At 38.1% G+C, this 20,062-nt stretch overlaps 1 protein-coding gene across 1 annotated transcript in view; it reads left to right on the top strand.

Annotated features, from left to right (window-relative positions):
- hcn1 (hyperpolarization activated cyclic nucleotide-gated potassium channel 1) overlaps nt 1-14,698 on the top strand; it is a 76,965-nt gene extending 62,267 nt beyond the window's left edge. The window contains exons 7-8 of the mRNA XM_079365292.1: nt 144-308; nt 8,700-14,698. Coding sequence (XP_079221418.1) covers nt 144-308; nt 8,700-9,826 — 1,292 coding nt within the window. The 3' untranslated portion in view covers nt 9,827-14,698. The remainder of the gene's footprint in view (nt 1-143; nt 309-8,699) is intronic.
- Nucleotides 14,699-20,062: the final 5,364 nt, after the last annotated feature.

A 20,062-nucleotide genomic window follows, 5' to 3' on the forward strand; every position in this document is an offset into this window, starting at 1 on the left:
CCGGTTTCATCTATATGGTAATCTGTATTGTGATTACCAGGATAATTTCCTTAATATCCCTGTGCACTCTCCTCTTCTGTTACTGTTTTTTCCATCTGTCAAAATAATTTTTCCTTTGTCCCACTCTCTTCCCTGCCATACAGAGATCTGTCTGCTCACCAAGGGCAGACGGACAGCAAGTGTGCGTGCAGACACCTACTGCAGACTCTTCTCCCTCTCTGTCGACCATTTCAATGAGGTGCTAGAAGAGTACCCCATGATGCGACGTGCTTTCGAAACAGTTGCTATTGATCGATTGGACCGCATTGGTAAGACCTTAATACATCTTATTCTTGTCCTGTCCTTCTTGGTTGAATCTCTTGCTTGTCATCGTGCCTTGTTGTCTTGTCTTTATCAGTATTTGTTTGCCTTCTTTCATCATAAAAGCATTGTGTCTGCCATCTTGTGCTGCATGACCTGTATGCTATTTTGTTTTTTGTTTATGTTTTTTTTTTACTTCCGTCTCTTTGTCCTAAATAACAAAAAAAGAAAATCTGTTGTAACCAGCTTTAATCCTTCTAAAGAACCAAAGTAGTGTTTTGTGGTTGGATTAACTGGAAGGCAGTGCATGTCGCTGTCCGGGAGGGAGTCAGTTCGCCCCCTTGTTGGTTTGGTGTTGACCCCCCTGCTGGATGTCAGCGAGTGGATGGAAGCTAACCTCACATGCATGTGTGTCCGGCCCTCTTTCCACTCATCTGCACTCCTGGGTATGAGCAGCACCCCGCCCCGTATCAGAGATCTCCAAATCAACCAGGCCCTGTCAGAAGAAAACAAAGACAAGGGCCAGGTCACAACAGGGAGTCGTTTCAGGCACCAACAGTCCCTCATACATCAGGTCCAGCCCAGTTTGCCAAAAGGCAGCTCCTATTAAGCCATAAACCCTCCCCAATCAACAATGCTTTCTTATATCCAATATTTTTTAAACGACTTGGCCATGACAGGCTATAGCTGAGATCAAATAAGAAATCTCAGTGCTCACACATAGGGTTGTAACCATTTAAAAAAAGGGGCACATGTATGTAACACAAACAGGGCAATAATTGGTTGAATTGACCCGTATGTTGCATATTCTCCCAACCCTTCTGTAACAGTCTGCTCAAGTACACTAATTGGGGCTGACAAATTCATAAATAAAACATGAAGCTGATACTAAGTCGATGTGAAAGTGTTGTCTAAAAGGATCATTTTTGAGTGACAGGCGTAGATCGTTTGTCTTTGTCTTAGCTTATGTTTTGCTGCATTAGTTTTTTGTATCTCTTCTCCCTCAATAACCTTTTATGTTTGAATAAGTGAGATATGTCATATAGAGAGGCACACTATCTACATTCCTATGACAAGTTAGTGTGTAGAGTGAGTATGTTCAAGGATGATAATTATGATCATGTGTTTATCTATCAGATACTTCGTTAATGTTCATATTGTTTATTACTGGCTAAGATACACTTGCTAAAGGAAAGTTTACATGCAAACCACCATACTGTATGATCACAAATGAACAGCTTTTGTGTTATAGTTCAATATTTTTTCTCTTGTTGCACATCTGATGACTGCCTTCAATCAGGACTTATAGCAGAAACTAATGATAACAACTTACTGTTCCTCAGTGCCACTATGGACGTGGTAACCCTATCAACGCTGTGCAATACATATTTGGGTTAAGAGTTACCAAGTGACAACTATTGAAAAACTCACATATTTGTTAAACTCATGAACAAATCGCTCAGAGTAAGGTGGCAAAATAGACAATGAGTGATCAAAATGAAAAACTTCAACAGTGTGTTGCTGTGTGATATGCCAGAGAAATGCTATGATTAACCACTGGAGAATTAAACCTATGGACAGATAACTTAATCAAATGTTATTCTAAACTTTTAACATAAAACATATCAGTCACTGCAAAGGCTGTAAACACGAGGCATTGACCAAATGTACAACGCTGCTACAGTAAATTCCTCTGCTGTCATTTCTAGTCAGGGAAGGACCATTACTGGTATAATGTTGCACATCTGTTTTCCAGTTGTAAGTTCATATCACTAGAGGATATCTAACCATTTTAACACCTCTCCATTGAGCAGCAACTGGTGATGGGGTGGAGGGATATCTGGTGATTTGTCAAAGTACCAGTAACCAGAATTTCCCCTCTGGGATTAATAAAGTATATAAAATTAAAAATGAAAAAAAATAAAGCAGGGAAACACATACAATATAGTATTAGCTACGGTCAGACAACAGCATCAATTTACATTCAGGTAAGTGTTAGCTAATATTGTTAGTTTAGAAGTGGCTAAAGACTCTTTGTTTGTTACTGTTACACTACAATTGGAAAAAAAGACAGAAAGTCATCAACGTCTTAATGAGCTGTTAGCTTACAGCAGCCAATGGGCTTTAAAATCTAAGTTTTTCTTAAAATCTTCCATGTTTACAGTTTATGGTCTTATGTTTATTATCATTGGGAGGCAGTGAAATTATACTTAGTTTGTCTGATTTTGTACATTTATTAGATTATTAACAACCTGGAACAATGCAGTTCAACATTACAACAGTGGTTAAGTTTCCCGTCTTGAGGGTGAAATCATTCAAAGGACCGCTATGTGAATTATTAGACAGGACCTGTTCAGATACATCAAAACATGTTGAAGCTCCTCATAGGTGTTAACCATGTGATGAACAGCGTTTTTGAAACATGTTCAGGTGAATTAATCAGCAGCTACTGTTCTCTAATATATATGAAAGAATATCCATAACATCTGCAAAAGGTTTAAATTGCAGGATGCACAACACAATGTTTTTAGAGTAATTCCATTCATTGCTTTAAGAAGTGGATTAGTTAAATAACCACTTTACTTATGAGATATGGTTATTGTTGCCTTTTATGGCGTAAAACAGCCAAACCATCTCAGTGCATAGCTGCTGGCCTTCTCTTAAAGCTGCCTCCGAGTCATCAAGCCTTAAAACCTGATAATAAAACACTACGGATGATAACGTTTGGGGATTTGTTTCCCTAATGTAGCTGCCACCAAACTTTATTATCTGAAAAAAAAATGAAAGTCAACTTTGCATAAAGACAGTGTGCCAAGGTTTTCTGACATCAGTGGTTTAGCTTGCCGTCTGTACTTTCTCTGTTATTGTTTTGTTTTTTTTGTCATGGCTTTCTATTTGTGTATTATTTTGCCCCACACAGGCACGTATACATTTATCTATTTATATATATTATATATTTACAACAACTGCACTATTTCAGTGTTAGCGACAAGTACCAAACAACAAATTCAGAGCCAAACCATTAAGAGCTAAATCAGAAACTTATGATTAACAGATGTGCGTCACTGTTGAGACAACCTTTTCTCCTCAGAATTGCATTCATGTGAAACAAGGTTTTAAACATAATGATTGCAGGCTGATTGGAAATAAAATGCAAAACAAAGCACATGTCCCACCGAAATTCATAGAAGCCATGTTTGCAGGAGTAAAAAATCTGTTATATGTACACTCGGGCTGGGAATCTTTAGAAGTCTCACAAATAGTTGATATTTTGATTTCGATTCACAGGGATGATTTTCATGATTCGATTGAGAATCTATTTTCGATTCAAATCTGGATTCCCGATTCAAAGTCTATTTTTGAATTAGTGCATACTTCACGATCGACTCCAGTCATCTGTGAGACTGGCTGAATTTCTTGCAGCTCCATTTGGCATCCTACTGAGTTAGAGGGCGAGCATTAGCAGGGGGTGACTGATTAGCAAAAAAAAAAAGTCAATTTGTGGAAGTTATGCATCTATTTCAAATTTCAAAGATGAGAATCTTGATTATTTTTCCCACCTCTGATGTACACTATCAGGTTTTTATTCCTACAATATGTGCTCATGAATGGTTGATATAAGGCAAACTAAACTGCTGGGCAGAGTTGAAGGAAAGACTGTAGTCATTAAAGTAAGGCGAGGAATCACAGAAAGTCATAACGATCCTGAAAAGTGCCGGATTAATGTTTTTGTTCACTGCAATTTGGTGAGTTTCACCTCTTAGCATGTTTTAACTTTTTTTCACCTCTGTCTGACGTTATCCAGCCTTCAACTTCTTCTTTGACCAATTCACTTTGGCTACCTTTTTATTGGATTCAAACATCTGTCCACTTGCATGCCACTTTTTATCAATGTTTTTCTATATAAATGTCTTACTTGTTCTCACATTGAAACTAATAATGAAGTAGTTACATATGAATGTAATTCACTGGAGACAAGGTTGTATGTTTTGGCATAAACTCAAAAAATGAATCTTTATTTTGCCCTGAAGTGAAGCGTATGGATCTTTGCCATACCGTATATGCCCCCAACAGTCCAAATCTACATTTGCCCTTTTTCTGAGCTTTACCAGCTGAGTTAGGCTTTCATGGTAGCTAAATGATAAGCAGCCCAAATCTGAGAGTGACATAGATTCGATCCATCCTTTCAGACTAACCATGAAGGGGGTTTTGTCTCATACAAGGGAAGATACTTTGTCATGATCCGTGCTGGTTGTATCGTTTCTATATATGAACTGCATTTGGTTACATGCTTGTCTTGCTCAAAAAAAAGGAAAGAAATATACAAGTAACCATGCTTTGAAACCAATAACCTGTTGCACATTTGACATTATCTTTTATCTATCTAAAAATTATTTGACCAGGAGTCCGTCTTGAGACGAGCACATCTCGTTTTCAAGAGTGTCCTGGCCGACGAGTAGGCATCAGGTAAACACTTTATTCCAATTCCAATATTCGAACAGGGACAAATTGACCTATAGAGGTTTGCTAAATGGATCGGGTCTCAGATTCATCCTCCAAGAGTTTGACCTCTTGCTGAAGATTACATTAACTGTTTAATTCCTGCATCAGTGACACATAACTCAAGTCACCCACACCAGTCCTGCAGATATTTTGACTGACACATTCAAAATGTCAACAACGAAGACAATCAAAGAAACAAAGATTTCCCATTCAGTGTCACATGCCATGTTTATTTTGTTAACACAATAATCGACTGGATTATGAACACATGCTCAGCTTTTTTTGTGACATTATTATTATGGAATCTTTGAATACTTGTTCAAAGTGTGTTCACAAATGAACCCATGTCTGCAGATTAGTAAAGACTTTACTAATGCAATGCCACACACAGTTTCTGTTACATGCCGAAATCCCATTTCATTTTTTATTCATGTTTTCACCAGTAGAAGAAAGTGTTTTGTTTCTGATTGTCTGACTTTAAATAGGAACTCTGTCTTCGTTTAAATAGTCAAGGAGACGCTTCAAACTTTACTGAAGATAATAATCAATAGGAGCCAATGTCATATTTTGTCTCAAGCAGCTGCAGTAATGTTATGTTTGAATGCATGTGGAGGGAAAACAATCATTTAATCCATGAGGAAGTCTTTTCTCTGACCCATTAACTCAAGTTATCCACTCTATAATAAGTTCATCTTTAATGTTGTGCTTAACAACCCGAAGACTGAACTGAAGAAAACTTGCCTTCAGTGATTCACAAACCATTAAGATAGAAGTGGAATTTATTTAATAAAATATTGACAAGAACAGTTTCTCTGTTAAGCTTTGATTGCATCCCAAACTGTTTGTATTATGTAGCTCTCATTAATTCTGATGTTTGTTTACATTATAAGGTGTGTAGTTTGCTTGTTTTTTTTATGTTTGTTTGGTTTGTCAGGTGGCGTTTACACTGTTTAAAGAAAAAAAAGTTTAGGGCTCAGATATGGGTACAACTGAACGTTTGAATATTTGACTCCATCAAAGTGTTTTAATTTCAATGTGTTAATTAAACCCATATCCGATCCATTTGTCTTTAGTAAATATGTATAATTTGGTGTGAAAAAACAACAACTTTTTTTCCAATTGGTGCTTACGTTTTGTTAATGTATTTGTTTATCATTTAGTTTTAAAGTGGTATTTTTTTTATTATCTTTATTATTTTTTTTAAGTTAAAATGTCTTCCAAAGTGTGTGGTTTGAGCTGAACTTTGCAGATGCGTTACTTTTCATCTCTGGGACTCATTGAAAAGGCAGAACATGAAATTCTTAATAATCCCTTTAAGCTTAAAGTGTCTGTTTCCTTTCTTATTCATGACTCTTGTCAGTGGAAATGTACTCTGTACATTGTATTTTACAGAGAAGATGAAAGTTAAATATAGTTTAGCAATCAGAGCAGCCCAGTGTACTGTATCTCTGAGAAACACAGAGCACAGATGTTACTGTAGGTGTGTATATACTTTCTTTATCTGCCTCTAATAAGCTTTGTTTCAGCGGCTGAAAATTGAATGCTATAAGTTGCATAAGCTTTATTTGAAGTTTTATTCATAACACAACAGACTCAGAAACACTCACGATTGTTCCTGTGTTGCTATAGCTACGATTAAGCTTAGAAACAGCAGCCCTCTACGAGATATTTAGTTAGGTCTTTTTTTATTAAAAGCTTCAAAGTGATTAAACCTTTGCTGCCCTGTTTAACTTGTGTCTTATAAATACAGCAGCTTGTTCAGAGGACCATTTCAAATTAGGACCATCAAGCTACTGTTTGGAACCAACAGTCAATGCTAGCTTCTTTTTGAAGAGGTCATGTAATGTACTTAAGTTATTTGTGTTTATTCTAATGTTTGATAATGTGATATAATTATATATAATGTGATATAATTAATGTTGGGTTATTTACATGCGAAAATGATGCCAAGTGGGTATCATCATCGTATTTTGAAGCATAGGGCCTCTAATCAAGACGACATCATTGATGGTGAGGGTATGACAACGTGTTGATTTTGAAAAGAACCTTTTTCTGATCAACGAAATAAAAATGTTTTAACAAAGTGTTAAAGAAGAATGTAGAGAAGCAACGTGAACAGTAACAGTGAGAATCAAGTCATAGTGTTTTGCGTTCAGCCAGATCGGACGATTGTTTGCAACCAATGCATTGAACACAGTGGTAATTGACTTTTTAAAATGCTGATATTGATGCTCGTTGCCTTGGACTTCCCAAGCAGTATCCCATCCTCTTAACTCCAAGCCGACATTCACATCCTCACAGGTTCTTTTTGGAGAGATAATAAACATGTATTTTGCCTTCCAATCTACAGAGTTTAACCCTGTCACCTTTAAAAGTGCAATAAGGGCAGCCTTGTAAGTTTACAGTAGTGTGTGTAATGGGTGCGTGTTTAGTTTTTAACTCCCTGACCCTGTAACAATTGTCTAAGTCAAAATGAACCACGTCAAAATGGAGAACTTGATTCTGAGAAAGTGCAACCAAAGCAATCAATCCGTGTTCAGCAGTTACAGCTGTGAGAGCGTCCTGTCTCAGCGCGCGGCTCACTGGCAGCCTTGAGAGGAGAGAAATCGGTCCAACAAATTCTGTTCAACTGTAAACTGTGCAGAAATCTTCGACCCTCAAGGACGAGGCTTAATGATTGATTGACTGAGGCTAAAGCCTTCAGCACACTGAAAGTCAACTCTGTCTTCTTTACTGACAACTAACGTCTCACAGCCTGTCGATACACAAGGTTAACAGTAATTACAGGAAACACATCCTCTAAATACATTTGGACTCAGTCATTCAGAGTAAACACGTTTAACAGATCTTTAATATTATTACAGTCAAACAAGGAAGTTCTGTCTATTTAAGACCAGCATCAAGACGTCTTTCATGCTTTTAGAACCACTTAGCATTTTACCACAGTTTGCTCCCAAACTCCCAAAGCCACATAAGTGTTGGCCATCTGTCAGGCTTTTATTTTCACAGCCCATGACTTGTGACAAGCCAGGAAAGATTATCAGACCTGTGGGCTCCAAATTCCCTTTGCAGTTCAAAAATACACCACTTTAAAAAATAATTTGTTTCCTGTAGGAAAAGCTACATCTACTGTATTCATATTTACTTTGCTGTCTTTTTTTCGAAGAAAATAAACATTGAATTCAGTGCACTTTTCCATATTAAGTTGTTACGCATTCTGTGGTAAGATGAGTAAAATGTAGTTTTTCATACTGGTTTAATATTTAATAACAATTATAGACATTACCCGATACAGATGTGTTTGGAATAGATCTTTATTTCTTCCTATGCTTGTGTTTATTATCCATAAAATAAAAAAGCGTCACTCTTATTGTCCTTGTGATGTTTTTTGCAGAGTTGTTGTGATTTAAATACAGTAGAATGGGTCTTAAAATGTACACTACAATTTAGAAAAGTCCAGTAGCGTTATGTGTGGGTGTCAGTATTCTTCTGTGTTTCATTGTCCACATAAGCACCTTCATAGTCCACGCTCTCATGTCACACCTTCAGTAATCTGTCTCCTTATGTGTCCTTCACTCCTCTCAAACTGTATACTTCCCATAGTCATTACCACTCAATGTCCTTCACACTCTGTATTCAATATGACAGTATGACATAGTGGATGTAAAAAGATGCAGCTTGTACGGGTTGACAGTAATGGAGGGGATTCTTATAATTAAGTGGGAACACGAAGATCTATTGAAGATGCATAAAATGAAAATAAAGCTAATATAGTCCTATGAAGACATACAAGCTGCATCTCAACTGTTGTGATTCCTGCTACTTTCCTGTGGTGTAGAGAAACCAAAGTTTGCCACTTCTTTATGTGCTCACCTCTCCTGACTGAACTCCAACAGGGAAGAAGAACTCCTTGCTGCTGCAGAAGTTCCAGAAGGATCTGAACGCTGGCGTGTTCAACACGCAGGAGAACGAGATATTGAAGCAGATTATTCGTCAGGACAGGGAGATGGTGATGATGGTGGACCGCAAGCAGTCGGTCACAGGGATGAACTCAACTCCAATGTCAGGAAATTCCATCATTAACTCACCAGCCCAGCCGCCCTTCCCAACCGCCTTCGGCACTAACCAGCTCCAGCAGTCCTCAGTGCCCATGACCTTCAGCGCTTCAGCTATCGCTAACGCTTCTGCTGCCCGTATGCTGCCGGCCGCTGCCGCTGCTGCTGCTGCTGCAGCGCAAGGGGTCTACCCTGCGCCCAGTCTTTCCCATTCTTCCTCCATCAATCCACAGACCCCGCTCCAGCAGCAGGGAGCCATCATGTCGCCCTGCTCCTTCACTGCTGCAATGTGTAGTCCACCAGTGCAGACCCCTTTGGCTAACCGAAGCTTCCAGTATGGCTCACGCACGGCCTCCCAGCTGTCGCTCATCCAGCAGCCCATTCCCCAACCGTCTCTATCCACACAGCAGCAGCTTCCCCAGCAAGCTGCGCTGTCAACTGTGGCCACAGGATCAGCAACACAGCAACCACAGCAGCAGCAGGCTTCTCCTCAGCAGCAGCAGCAGCAGCAACAACAGCAACAGGTCCCATCACCACAGCGTGGAGACATCCACAAGAGCACACAGGCTCTCCAGTCAGGCAGCTTGAGCAGAGATGTCAGACACTTATCAGCCTCCCAACCATCACTGCCACATGACACATCTCTGGGGCCCCGAGCACACCCTGCCTCAGGAGACTCTCTTGTCTCCATTGTGCCCCCCACGGCGGTAGCGATCCCAGGTATGAGTCTGCAGAGCGGCATCCGCACCACAGTCCCCCAGCGGGTCAACCTATTCCGCCAGATGTCGTCGGGAGCACTGCCTCCGGTACGCTCAGCCGCTGCTGCAGCGGCGGCGGCGGCAGCAGCGGCAGTATCATCGACATCATCCTCAACCCAGCACAGGGAATCCCCTGGATCTAGGAGAGATTCTGTCCTGAGCAGTACGGAGACTGAGCAAGACAAGATGCGTTTTGCATCTAATTTATGATCCCATTTTTTTCCCTGGTTCATTTTTTAAACCTATATATCTTTCAATTCATTTTTAAAAATGGAGATACAAACAAAAGAGATAAAAATGAGGAACTTCTGCATTTTTGTTTCTCTCCAATCTTCTTCTAAAATAACCTCATAGAAATCCTGTACATACAGCCCTTGTATTATATTTTAGACACATTGTCTCCCTCAACTTAAGAATGTATATTATACAGATACATCTCTCTTTTCTTTGCGCTATATATAAAGATATATATACACACATTTATTTATATATGTGTGTGGATATATATGCTGCTGTGTGTTTGGGAGTGTGCATGTGAGAATGTATGGGTGTGTGCATGTGACTGTGTGTAAAATCAAACTAGAACATTTGGCAATGGCAATTTAAAAGCTGTAGTATAAAACACGAGTCTTCCTTTCAGAGAAATATAAAGAATTATATACGATGTATGAGGATTTTTATTTTATTTTTGCTTTTTTTTAACTGGAATGCGTTGTGGATTCTGACAATGACTTTTCCCTTTTTTTACCATTAAGGAAGAGAAAAATTATCTTGTCTATTAAGCAGCTTTAGGCACCACTGTGGAATAATAAATGCAAGCGACTCAAAACGATAAAATAATCTCAAAAAGCACATGCACATAAAATGAATCTCCTGAATCCTCATTTCAGAACTCAACACAGATACTGTAAGTGTTATTTTGCTCTTGGCAATGAAAATACAGTCTGCTGAGCCACTCTGCCCCCACAGCGGCTCACATACAAACCATGACAGTGTTATGGGTCCAAAGGGAATAGATAATAGAAATGCTGCTTACCTTTTTGTTTGTTTTTTTGAACAGAGTGTCATGTGGAGACCGATATGGATGGATGCTATTGTTTTCTATTTCTGATTTCAGATGGCTGAGATGTTATGTAATGTTGCTTAAATTTCTGTGTATATTTATAATATTTATAAACTAAAGATTATCACCATTATGCAATAGACTGTGACATAAAGATTACCTATATGTGTGCTGTAAATAGTTTTGTAGATCTAGTATTTACAGATACTGTGTGGTGCATTCTCTATCATAACAATGTCTTACTTCTATCAGGAACCTGGATATCATCTATATGCGACAAAGGTTAAGCAACAAAATACATACAGTATGTTTCATAAGAGATGGACAAACCTTAATGCAATAGCTGGCTGTACTTGATGCTGAGAAATGCCTGATTGGAAGACTTTTAAAGGATCTCTCTCTCTCTATATATATATATATAATATAATATACTTCTCCTTGTCCTGGTGTAGTTTTTAATTTTACATCAAGTTAACATGTACAGTATTTATCTACAATACAAATCAATCTTACAGAAATGTGTCTTTCTCTCCATTTCCAAAAATCAAAAGAAATTGTTGTCGCATTAGTCATGCATCATTCAAGGACAAAAATTATCTTGTTTTCTTTTAACCATGACACCTTTTACTTTAGAACTACAATTTCAATGTTGGGTTTGCTTCATGAATACATTGTGCTGTACATGGTCCTATCACAATCACTGTAGCTGAAGATCCTGGCACAACATTTTTTTCCAACACAAATGTTCGAGGTCAAAGACGTCAGTTGTGCAGACATTTACACCCTGGGGTGTCAGAAAAAGAAATGCTGGTTTGCATTAAGGTTTCTGTCTCATGTAAATCCATTATGTCGGCTTAGGTACTCTAAACTGTTGTTGGGAAGGGGGGGGGGGTATTGGGAAAGCCTAAATATAATGACTCTATCATTATAATGACTCTATCATAAAAGAAAGCTGTTCAGAAGATATTCATCTCACAATAACTAATGATGGTGACTCTGAAATAAGCCAGCCATTGTAACTTGAAGGAAAAATCCTAGCACATACAGTAGATTGTCTATGGCCTCCGAGGCGGACTTAAACTTCTGTCAGTAATGCAGAATTGTTCCTATAGAGTCATAGTTGTCATGGCAACAAGTGTACTGTCAGTTTAAAGTGTCTAAGCCTTTCGAGCTCCAGTTTTAAAAAGATAAGTCTTTGCTACAGATTGTGTCGATAGTGTACCAATGCAGTCAACCCACCAATGTCATGAAAGCATGCACTGTCACAAATACTTAAAAAGATACTATCTCAAAAATGTTGACGTTAAATGTAATGTTAGATTCTGTTTTGTTCATTGTCTGTCTGCCTAGACGTTACCTGTGCGTGAACAGAAGCATTGACTCTTCACATGGACATTTCTTAAGTATTTGTGCCTAAACTATAGCCATGTTCCATCCTTTGTTATGAGTGTGAGCTTGGTGCGTACAGGGGACACTTCTGCACACAACTGCGCATTCATTCTTACTATACTCTGTGTGTTCTATGTCTCAGTGTTTTAGAAAGGAGAGGAGTAAGCAGTGATGATGGCCAAATGTCTCACTTTATCCAATTGGTATATTTACTTACAATGTGAACTCCTAGAGGCAGGTTTTTTTTCTAATACAGCCAGTAAAGCTATCTAGAATATTTAATGAGGTGGTGTACAGTTAAAAAAACAAAAGTGCAATCTTGAGACTTGCAGTCATATCACGCTCGATGAGACATTGTACAAATTCGGAGCACCTTTATACCTTTCTTTGTAGCTATAGCGACTGATGTTTGGGTTGAATATTGATGTGTGGAAGGAAACTGGCCAAAGCAACATTTTAAGTCATTGTCTTTGTTTTAAATTGCACTTTCTGATTTACTAATAAAAAGGGTGTGGATTCTTGCAGCTAGCTTAGATTTTGAATGAGTATGTAAGGGAGAGATTGATCATATTCCCAAAGTTTTCCTCTGATGTCATGCTCAGAGTGGGAAGCTCAAATGTTGTGATAATGCCATAAATACTGTTGTATTCCAGGTTATAATACAAGCTTCCAGGTCATTTAAAGTTAGGGTATCTGGAAATTGTTCTTCCAACACTTCTTGAGGGATGAGCAACTGAAAAGACCATTTAAAAATACAGCCATATTTCAAAAACAGCATGATTTGTAACCTAGCTGCAACGTTAGCATCCAGTCACTATCTTAAAACACTTGGTGGTGGTCTAGAAATAACATCTATTCACGATAATTGATACTTTTATGTTAGTTAGAAACTTGCTTGCAAATGTAAAGTTAGATATGAAGTGGTTAAATGCTAACATTTACTGATTTCTAATGATAACCAACAGGTAAAAAGTATGCTGTTCAAATGCTCAAAAAATATAGAGGAGGGCATATATCATAGCATATATGCGGTTTAGCTTATATTACGGTTGGGGTATGTTACAGTCTCCTTACATGTTAAAATAGTGGAGCCTAATTCCAGCTCACATAACATTAGCTAGGAATGAGCCTAATATCACATTAGCGAGGAAGTTGATGAATGGTAATGTAAGCTGTATCTCATGGGTCAGTAATATTTTATTCTGATAAGGTATTCACAGCCAAACAAGGATAGCATCACTTAATTATTTGCAACAGTTTGACTAAAGTAGAGTTGTCCTAATACCACAATTCTTACTTCTACAAAATAAGCGGATAGGAAAAATCTGTGCATATTTAAACCTGTTTCAATACCACAGCAAAAAAAAAAAAAGTGTCCTAGGTCACCCAACACTGGGCTATTATCTCTTTATCAATTACAGGAAAACTCCATCAAACCATCTAAATTGCAAAAGTATGTTGCCTGGCGGTTAGATCGCGCCCCATGTACATAATCTATAGCCTTTCAAGTCTGTGGACCAGGTTCAATTTTAACGCTGTCATCATCTTTGGCACTTCTTGGGTTTAACCACTTCATGGCTCATGTTTTGTTCTTTGCTAGTACATGAATGCTAATGTCATCTGTTGTTGGAGAGTAGCAAACAGGTTAAATGTGCTGTTTTACTTGAAATATGACCTAATGTCTTTCCAAATCTTTCATTATCAATTCTTGTTTTTAATTGATTTGGTCATTGATGGGTGAAATGAAAGCAATTATCAGATATCCTACATTAATACTGATTAAACCTGGTATACAATAGAGCAGCATTACATCAGTATTTTAGCTTCCCATGCTGAGTGTGATGAAGGAGAAAATGGATATATAGTGAATATGGTGAACATCCCTGAGAGTTTGTGCTGCCCTGATCCTGTATGAGGTTCTTAATGAGGGTGGGAGATGTTCTATTTACAACTGAGAGCGCTTAATTGTGAATATGCCATAGTGTATAGGAACTAGTACACAGTTGAGATGGATAGCAGCACTGTTAGTTTGTGCTGTTCTTGATACATGCCTTTGGAGGGAGAGCTTCCCAACTATGTGCTTTTTTCACTTTACCAATCACAAATGACATACCGGAATGGGCATTAATGGTGTAAAACACAAACTTACAAGCTTACATATTAGCAGTATAGCGACTCAACAAACCAGCACATATATTTGTATATTTCTTTTTTGTTTGTTTTGTTGGTTTGAGAATAAAAAAAAGAGATGCAAAAAGAACTGAGGATAATGCCCAGAGTGGACAAACCAGATGTTCATTTGGTTTGAGTGATCACAAGTTTCATATGTTTACTGATGATATGCGTAGTGGAGAGAGGGGAATGAAGCTACTAGGAGCTGCTCGGTCCTCTTTAACCCCACTCACATCGTCATTGTTCAGCTCATTTATGTTATCCAAGGCTTAGACAAAACGAACTTTCAGTTGGTTACTTGGTACAGACGAAAGAAAGATACATGTAAACTTTCTTACAACAATATGCAGACAAACAGTGTTTGTCAAAAAATCTTTTTGATTTTTTTTTTGTTTATTTTGTTTGTAAATAATAAACCTTTAAAATATAGAAAATAAACGACATATTGTCATCTTAAAGTGAGTTTGTGTGTTTCTATTATGAAAGTGTGTTGAGTTGACCTTTGGAGAAATGGTTTGGGAGGTGAAGCGGTGATGAAGAGGGCAGAGCGTGTTCGGGAATAGTGTCTGTCAGCTGATACAGGCTGGGTGAAAAATCCATCCATGTGGTACCAAGGAAGTCCAAGTCATCATTAAAAAAAAAAAAAAGATCTCTTTTATTGATAGCAGTAACTGCAGGCAAGGCTGTTGCTCCTATAGAAGCTAAAATGTTGTTCAATGCAGCTGCAATAGTAACCTGATTTGTCTTTGTATTTATATTTTTATGTGATAAAAGCTGCTGCTTTTATATTGTTTGTATGCACCAACTAGTAGAAGCAACCACTTTCAATAAAAGTAGGATTTGGGAACGACATTATGTGATAGACAGTTAACTAATTGGCATTTTTTTCTGACAATAGAACAAATGTTTTGTAGTTGGTTTTTTTTGTTTTTGTTTTTTTAAAGAAAAATTCAGATACCCAGCTTTGGGCAAATGAAGTGAACTGTACATGATTGTCCATGTTTAGGTTTAATTTTGACAGAACAAGAAAGTCGAATTTGTCTTTGACATTTCTCATTTTTCCAATATTCTAATACTTACCAGGCAAAATTATTCATAAACAACAAATAGCGTCAATCCTCTTCAGATCGTCAATAATACGCACATTGGAACATTTCCTATGATTCCGACAGCATCAGCTCTGAGTTCTTTACACTGCTGTGTTGCTGTTTTTTTTCCCTCCCAGAAGTTGAGCACTTACAGCTCATATTGCAGAGGTGGTTTGCGGTTACCTTTTGAAAGCCAGACTCACAGGGGTTACATGGAGGTGACGCACGCTTCAGCTGATCCACGGTTCTCCCATTCTCAGAGACGCTGCCCTGAATTAGACTTTAATGCCTCATTAAATGTGAGTAATTGTATTCAGGGGTATTCATTTTTTAAGGATGTGGTAGTGTGTTGTGACTGAAGATATTGAGTTTGTTATGCCGTCATTAAAGAAGCTTTGTTACCTGAGAAACTTTACATTCATTGTACAAACAACACATAAAATACAGTATATTGATACCCATTTACTTCAAGGACAAAACTGTACAATTATTGTTTTTTCTATTTTTAGATTAAAATAATGAAATAGTATGTATTACTGGTAGCAGTACATTTATTTCAAGCCTGACCTATATCTAGCTATCTCTACAGATTGAACATAGATAGAAGTATCAGCCGACATATTGGTATCTGATTTTTTTTCTCCCCAATAAAGATATCGGCCCCAAAAATGCAAATGCTCATGTCCTAATTAAACCACGTTTTTTTGTCTTCCTCAACAATTTGAGTATCCTGTATAAAGAATATTAATAAATATGTGTCTTTTAATTTATGTAATTCAATATCTATTGTTGGATGTGACTCAAAACTTATTGAAGCCTGTGTGAAGATAAAAAAAAACAGTCTTTCATTAATTACTGACCACTGGTCCCTTTAACATCGAGTCTACCTTTTAAACAGTTTGAGACATAGAGACTTTGGTCAATCATGTCCCTTCAATCACACACCAGTTCCACACATAACTGTCTCTATAGTGTGACAGTAATGTATTTGCTGTAGGTTAAAGCCAGGCCTTTCTAAATCTGTTACTGTTCTGGGAGTTACAGGAACAAAGCCCATCCATTCATCTTCCATTCAGCTGGTAAAACTGTTCAACTTCTGTTTAATTACAGAGATAGCAAGACTTAATAGGATGAATGAACAGCCTGATTAGCAGACTTAAACATGGGAAATTGAACCACAGCCAACATTATTAACTGTGACAATAAAGAAACCTCATCCAAAATCAAAGCCTCCTTAAAATAAAACCTAGGATGAGTATCTTTTTTTAATTATTTGTATTATCAATACGAATGTGTGACAATGCCAGTCTTGAGGACAATGTTCTGTAAATACAGGAGGTGAAATCACAACAGCTGGAGTGCAAAAGGTCTGTAAAACTTGTGGCAAGTGAACTGAAACAATTTAGGAGCTCATGGTGTGATGCACATGTGTAATGGGCATACTAGAGTCAAGAGCAAGACTAAAAACTGTGACCGTTTCGACTTTAGTTGGCACCCCAACTGATCACCGTTTTTGGAACTTCTAAATGCCCTCGAACCTGAATATACAGACACACTTAAAACCAGAATCACCATGACAACAGGCAATATTTACATTATGATTCGCATTGTGGATTTTGAACAATAAACCAATTTAGATACTAGGCTACTTCTGACTTGCAATGCCGGACCTGTTCTACAGGTTAGCATCTGGTAGTATGTAGGACTGCTGATTGACAGGTTAGTATCAACTGGCGATCAGCCTGTTAATGCTGGCAGCCCTACAATAAATACTTCATGACCTTTGTATCATTCGACAGCAAAAATACATTCAGTGAGGTAAAGCAGAGGTCCTTTCAAAATACCCATCTGTGTAGTAATTGTGTGTTGTTGTTATTTAATTATTAAACTGAAGGAACATGCAGTTTAACCTTGGTTTGACCATGATATACTCGTGACCTACAAATACATTTGCTTGTCCTCTAGAACAATGTTGTCCTACAAATTCAATCATTTAAAATTGCATATGAACAGACTTTATTTATCCTGCTGCACTGAGGTCAACAATCATGCAAGTTAAGTTGTACCAAGGACAATATATTACAGTGTATGGTAAAGACAATAGAGGAGTGTTGGTAGATGTAAAGCCAGTGATGGAATCAAAGATTGTGGAGAGTTTCACGATAAGAGATAATGGATTTGAAAGTTCATTATTTCCTTATCCGCATTTATCAAATGATATAAATCAATTATCTTACAACATTTTCACCATATATCAATGGCTTAATTAGCTTCTGCCGCACACCAAGTGATTTAATAGGTTTGGTTGTACCTTTGTGTTTTAAAATCACGTCTGTGCTCTATGACACCAGATCTGTGGGAGTCTGAAAATGAATCATGCTGCAGAAAGCCACAGCAGCATCACAGATAAACAAGGATAACAACATTACAACAGTGGAACTATCACAGTCTTCTGTAACTGATGTTGCTGTGAATTTGGTCTACTACTCTGCTGTCCCAACTTGTTCCCCAAAGTATGTCTTTTGCAAGTTTTGGACCAATTAAAAAACCAAGATGACAACAGACCATTTGAGGTTTCATAACACAATTTCTAAAAACAATGGGCGATGCTATTTGTACCTTTCACATTCCAGCTCAGACAATTTCCCTTAAATGAAAGTTAGAAAGTGTGTATCACAAGATAAAAACTTGAGGTTATTTGATATATTATTCTTGTTTTTTAAAGAGTTTCCCACCATTTAATCTAAGGTGACAACAAAATATTGCATAATGCTCTTCTTTTATTCTTGTCTAAAACAATGCAGTGCAGATAAAGGCAGCCCCTTTATTAAGTGTCCTTTTTGTCCCTGTCGATCAATGCATCATGCCAGTCCAATCAATGCCAGCTTGACTTCCTTTCCTCGGTCACATTTCATTTCAGACAATCATCCTCAAGACATTTGTGACATTTAGTAACTGGGTGACTGCACTAAGGTGCTCATGTAAGGTCACACCTAACAGGAGACACAACCACAGTAATCCAAAATAAGATTTGGGGGGTTTAAGTCAAATGTATGCAGCTTTGATTTCAACAGTCCAGAACGTGAACCCATTTAAGTGGGGTCATCTCATTTTCTGTCTGTCCCACAGTCAGCAGGCTCTTTCCCATCCAATATTTCCCCACTGTCATAAGTCAGATTAATTTTGCTCAGTCAATGTGTGTATTTGTGTTTACTTATTATCTGTGCAAGCACTGATGAGATGCACAATGTCCCAGCCTACTGGCTGAGAGCTTTGCGGGACTGAAAACAGGCGACTGATTAGAATTCAAGAGCTGTCCTATGCTGTTTGGCCTCTTCCTCTCCTGCTTTGTCTGTCTGTCTGTGTCTGCTCACCCTATTTGTCTACAGATCACAAACACACATATACACACATACACACACACACACACCAGCCTGCCTGTATTTGTGGTCAGATTTATGACCCTTTTAACCCTTTGAACCAAGCTTGTCAACATTTCAATGATTTCAACACCATGCATTTTAAATAAAACAATCTCCTTTATTTAATTCATGAAGTAGTACCACATCTTACAGCCTGTCCTAACAGCATGCAACCTGAACGAGCTTCAATGACAAAATCAGCTTGTTTCCTATTGGACGGTCCGAACAGTGAGCGACACAGCATGACTATATTCCAAAGCCCCCCACAGTGACTGATGGGTGACCTCACTCAGGCTTCATCCACAATGATTTACAGTTTATGTCTACAACACAAAAGTCAATCAGGATTAAATATGTGAAGTTTGCTCTTAGGGAAGGCTTTTGTTTTATAATGAGGGACTGTCCACACTGCAGCTGCTGTGAAATACAAAATACCATTTGGGAGTGTTGCTGTGATGCTACACATGTCAAAGGGATATTGAATGATGTTTCCTCACGTCAGGAACAGAACCCAGACGCTCCAGTTTCACTTTGGCTCTGTACGTCAGATCACCTTGCTCTGGCCGTCTTACAGCAGCTGGCACTCGCTCAAACATAAATAGCACTTGGGTATTGGTTCTTTGGATCCAGCCCAGAAAAGATGATTAGCCTTGTTTTTTTATAAATAGATGCTTACAGAGGTCTATGAAGGTACACAGGTGTTGGCACCACTGGGCATGCAGCCTATACTCTCTGACAGCACGTACTTCAGCTCTTTACATGATTATAAACTCAAGCAGCGGTTGGTTTGGCACAGCCTCAGTGTCGAACTTTAGCAGGTCAAGGACACAAAGGCTTTTCTTACTACACTGATCAACACAACATTAATCAGCACAGTGTAACATGAACTTCAGGGATTTAAATATGTAAATTTAGGAAGCACGTGTATTTTGAATAATTTCCCCCTGCTTTGGTGCAAATGAAAGTGACAACAGGTGCAATACAGAAACAAAGCAAAACAACTCATAAAGGGAAGGATTTTGAAAGTGGTGGCCACAGACAATTGCTCTTTCCTTTTCTTTCCTGATTGATTACTAGTTTGATAATCGATCTCTAGTTTTGTGTTCTGCTCGTGTCCTTGTTACCACTGGTTGCACGAGGCCATACCTGCAGACCAGCCAGGAGCTCAGCTCCAGCTCCTTCATCCAATCAGCACATGGATGATTTTTGATGTTTCATATCTGGCTAAAGATGAAACATTGCTGCAATAATAAAGATGCTATAATCAGACAGAGCAAACATTTTTACTTGATCATCCTGACGTTTGTGCTGA

The sequence above is a fragment of the Symphodus melops genome (assembly GCF_947650265.1).
Source record: "Symphodus melops genome assembly, chromosome: 16".
Lineage (NCBI taxonomy): Eukaryota > Metazoa > Chordata > Actinopteri > Labriformes > Labridae > Symphodus > Symphodus melops.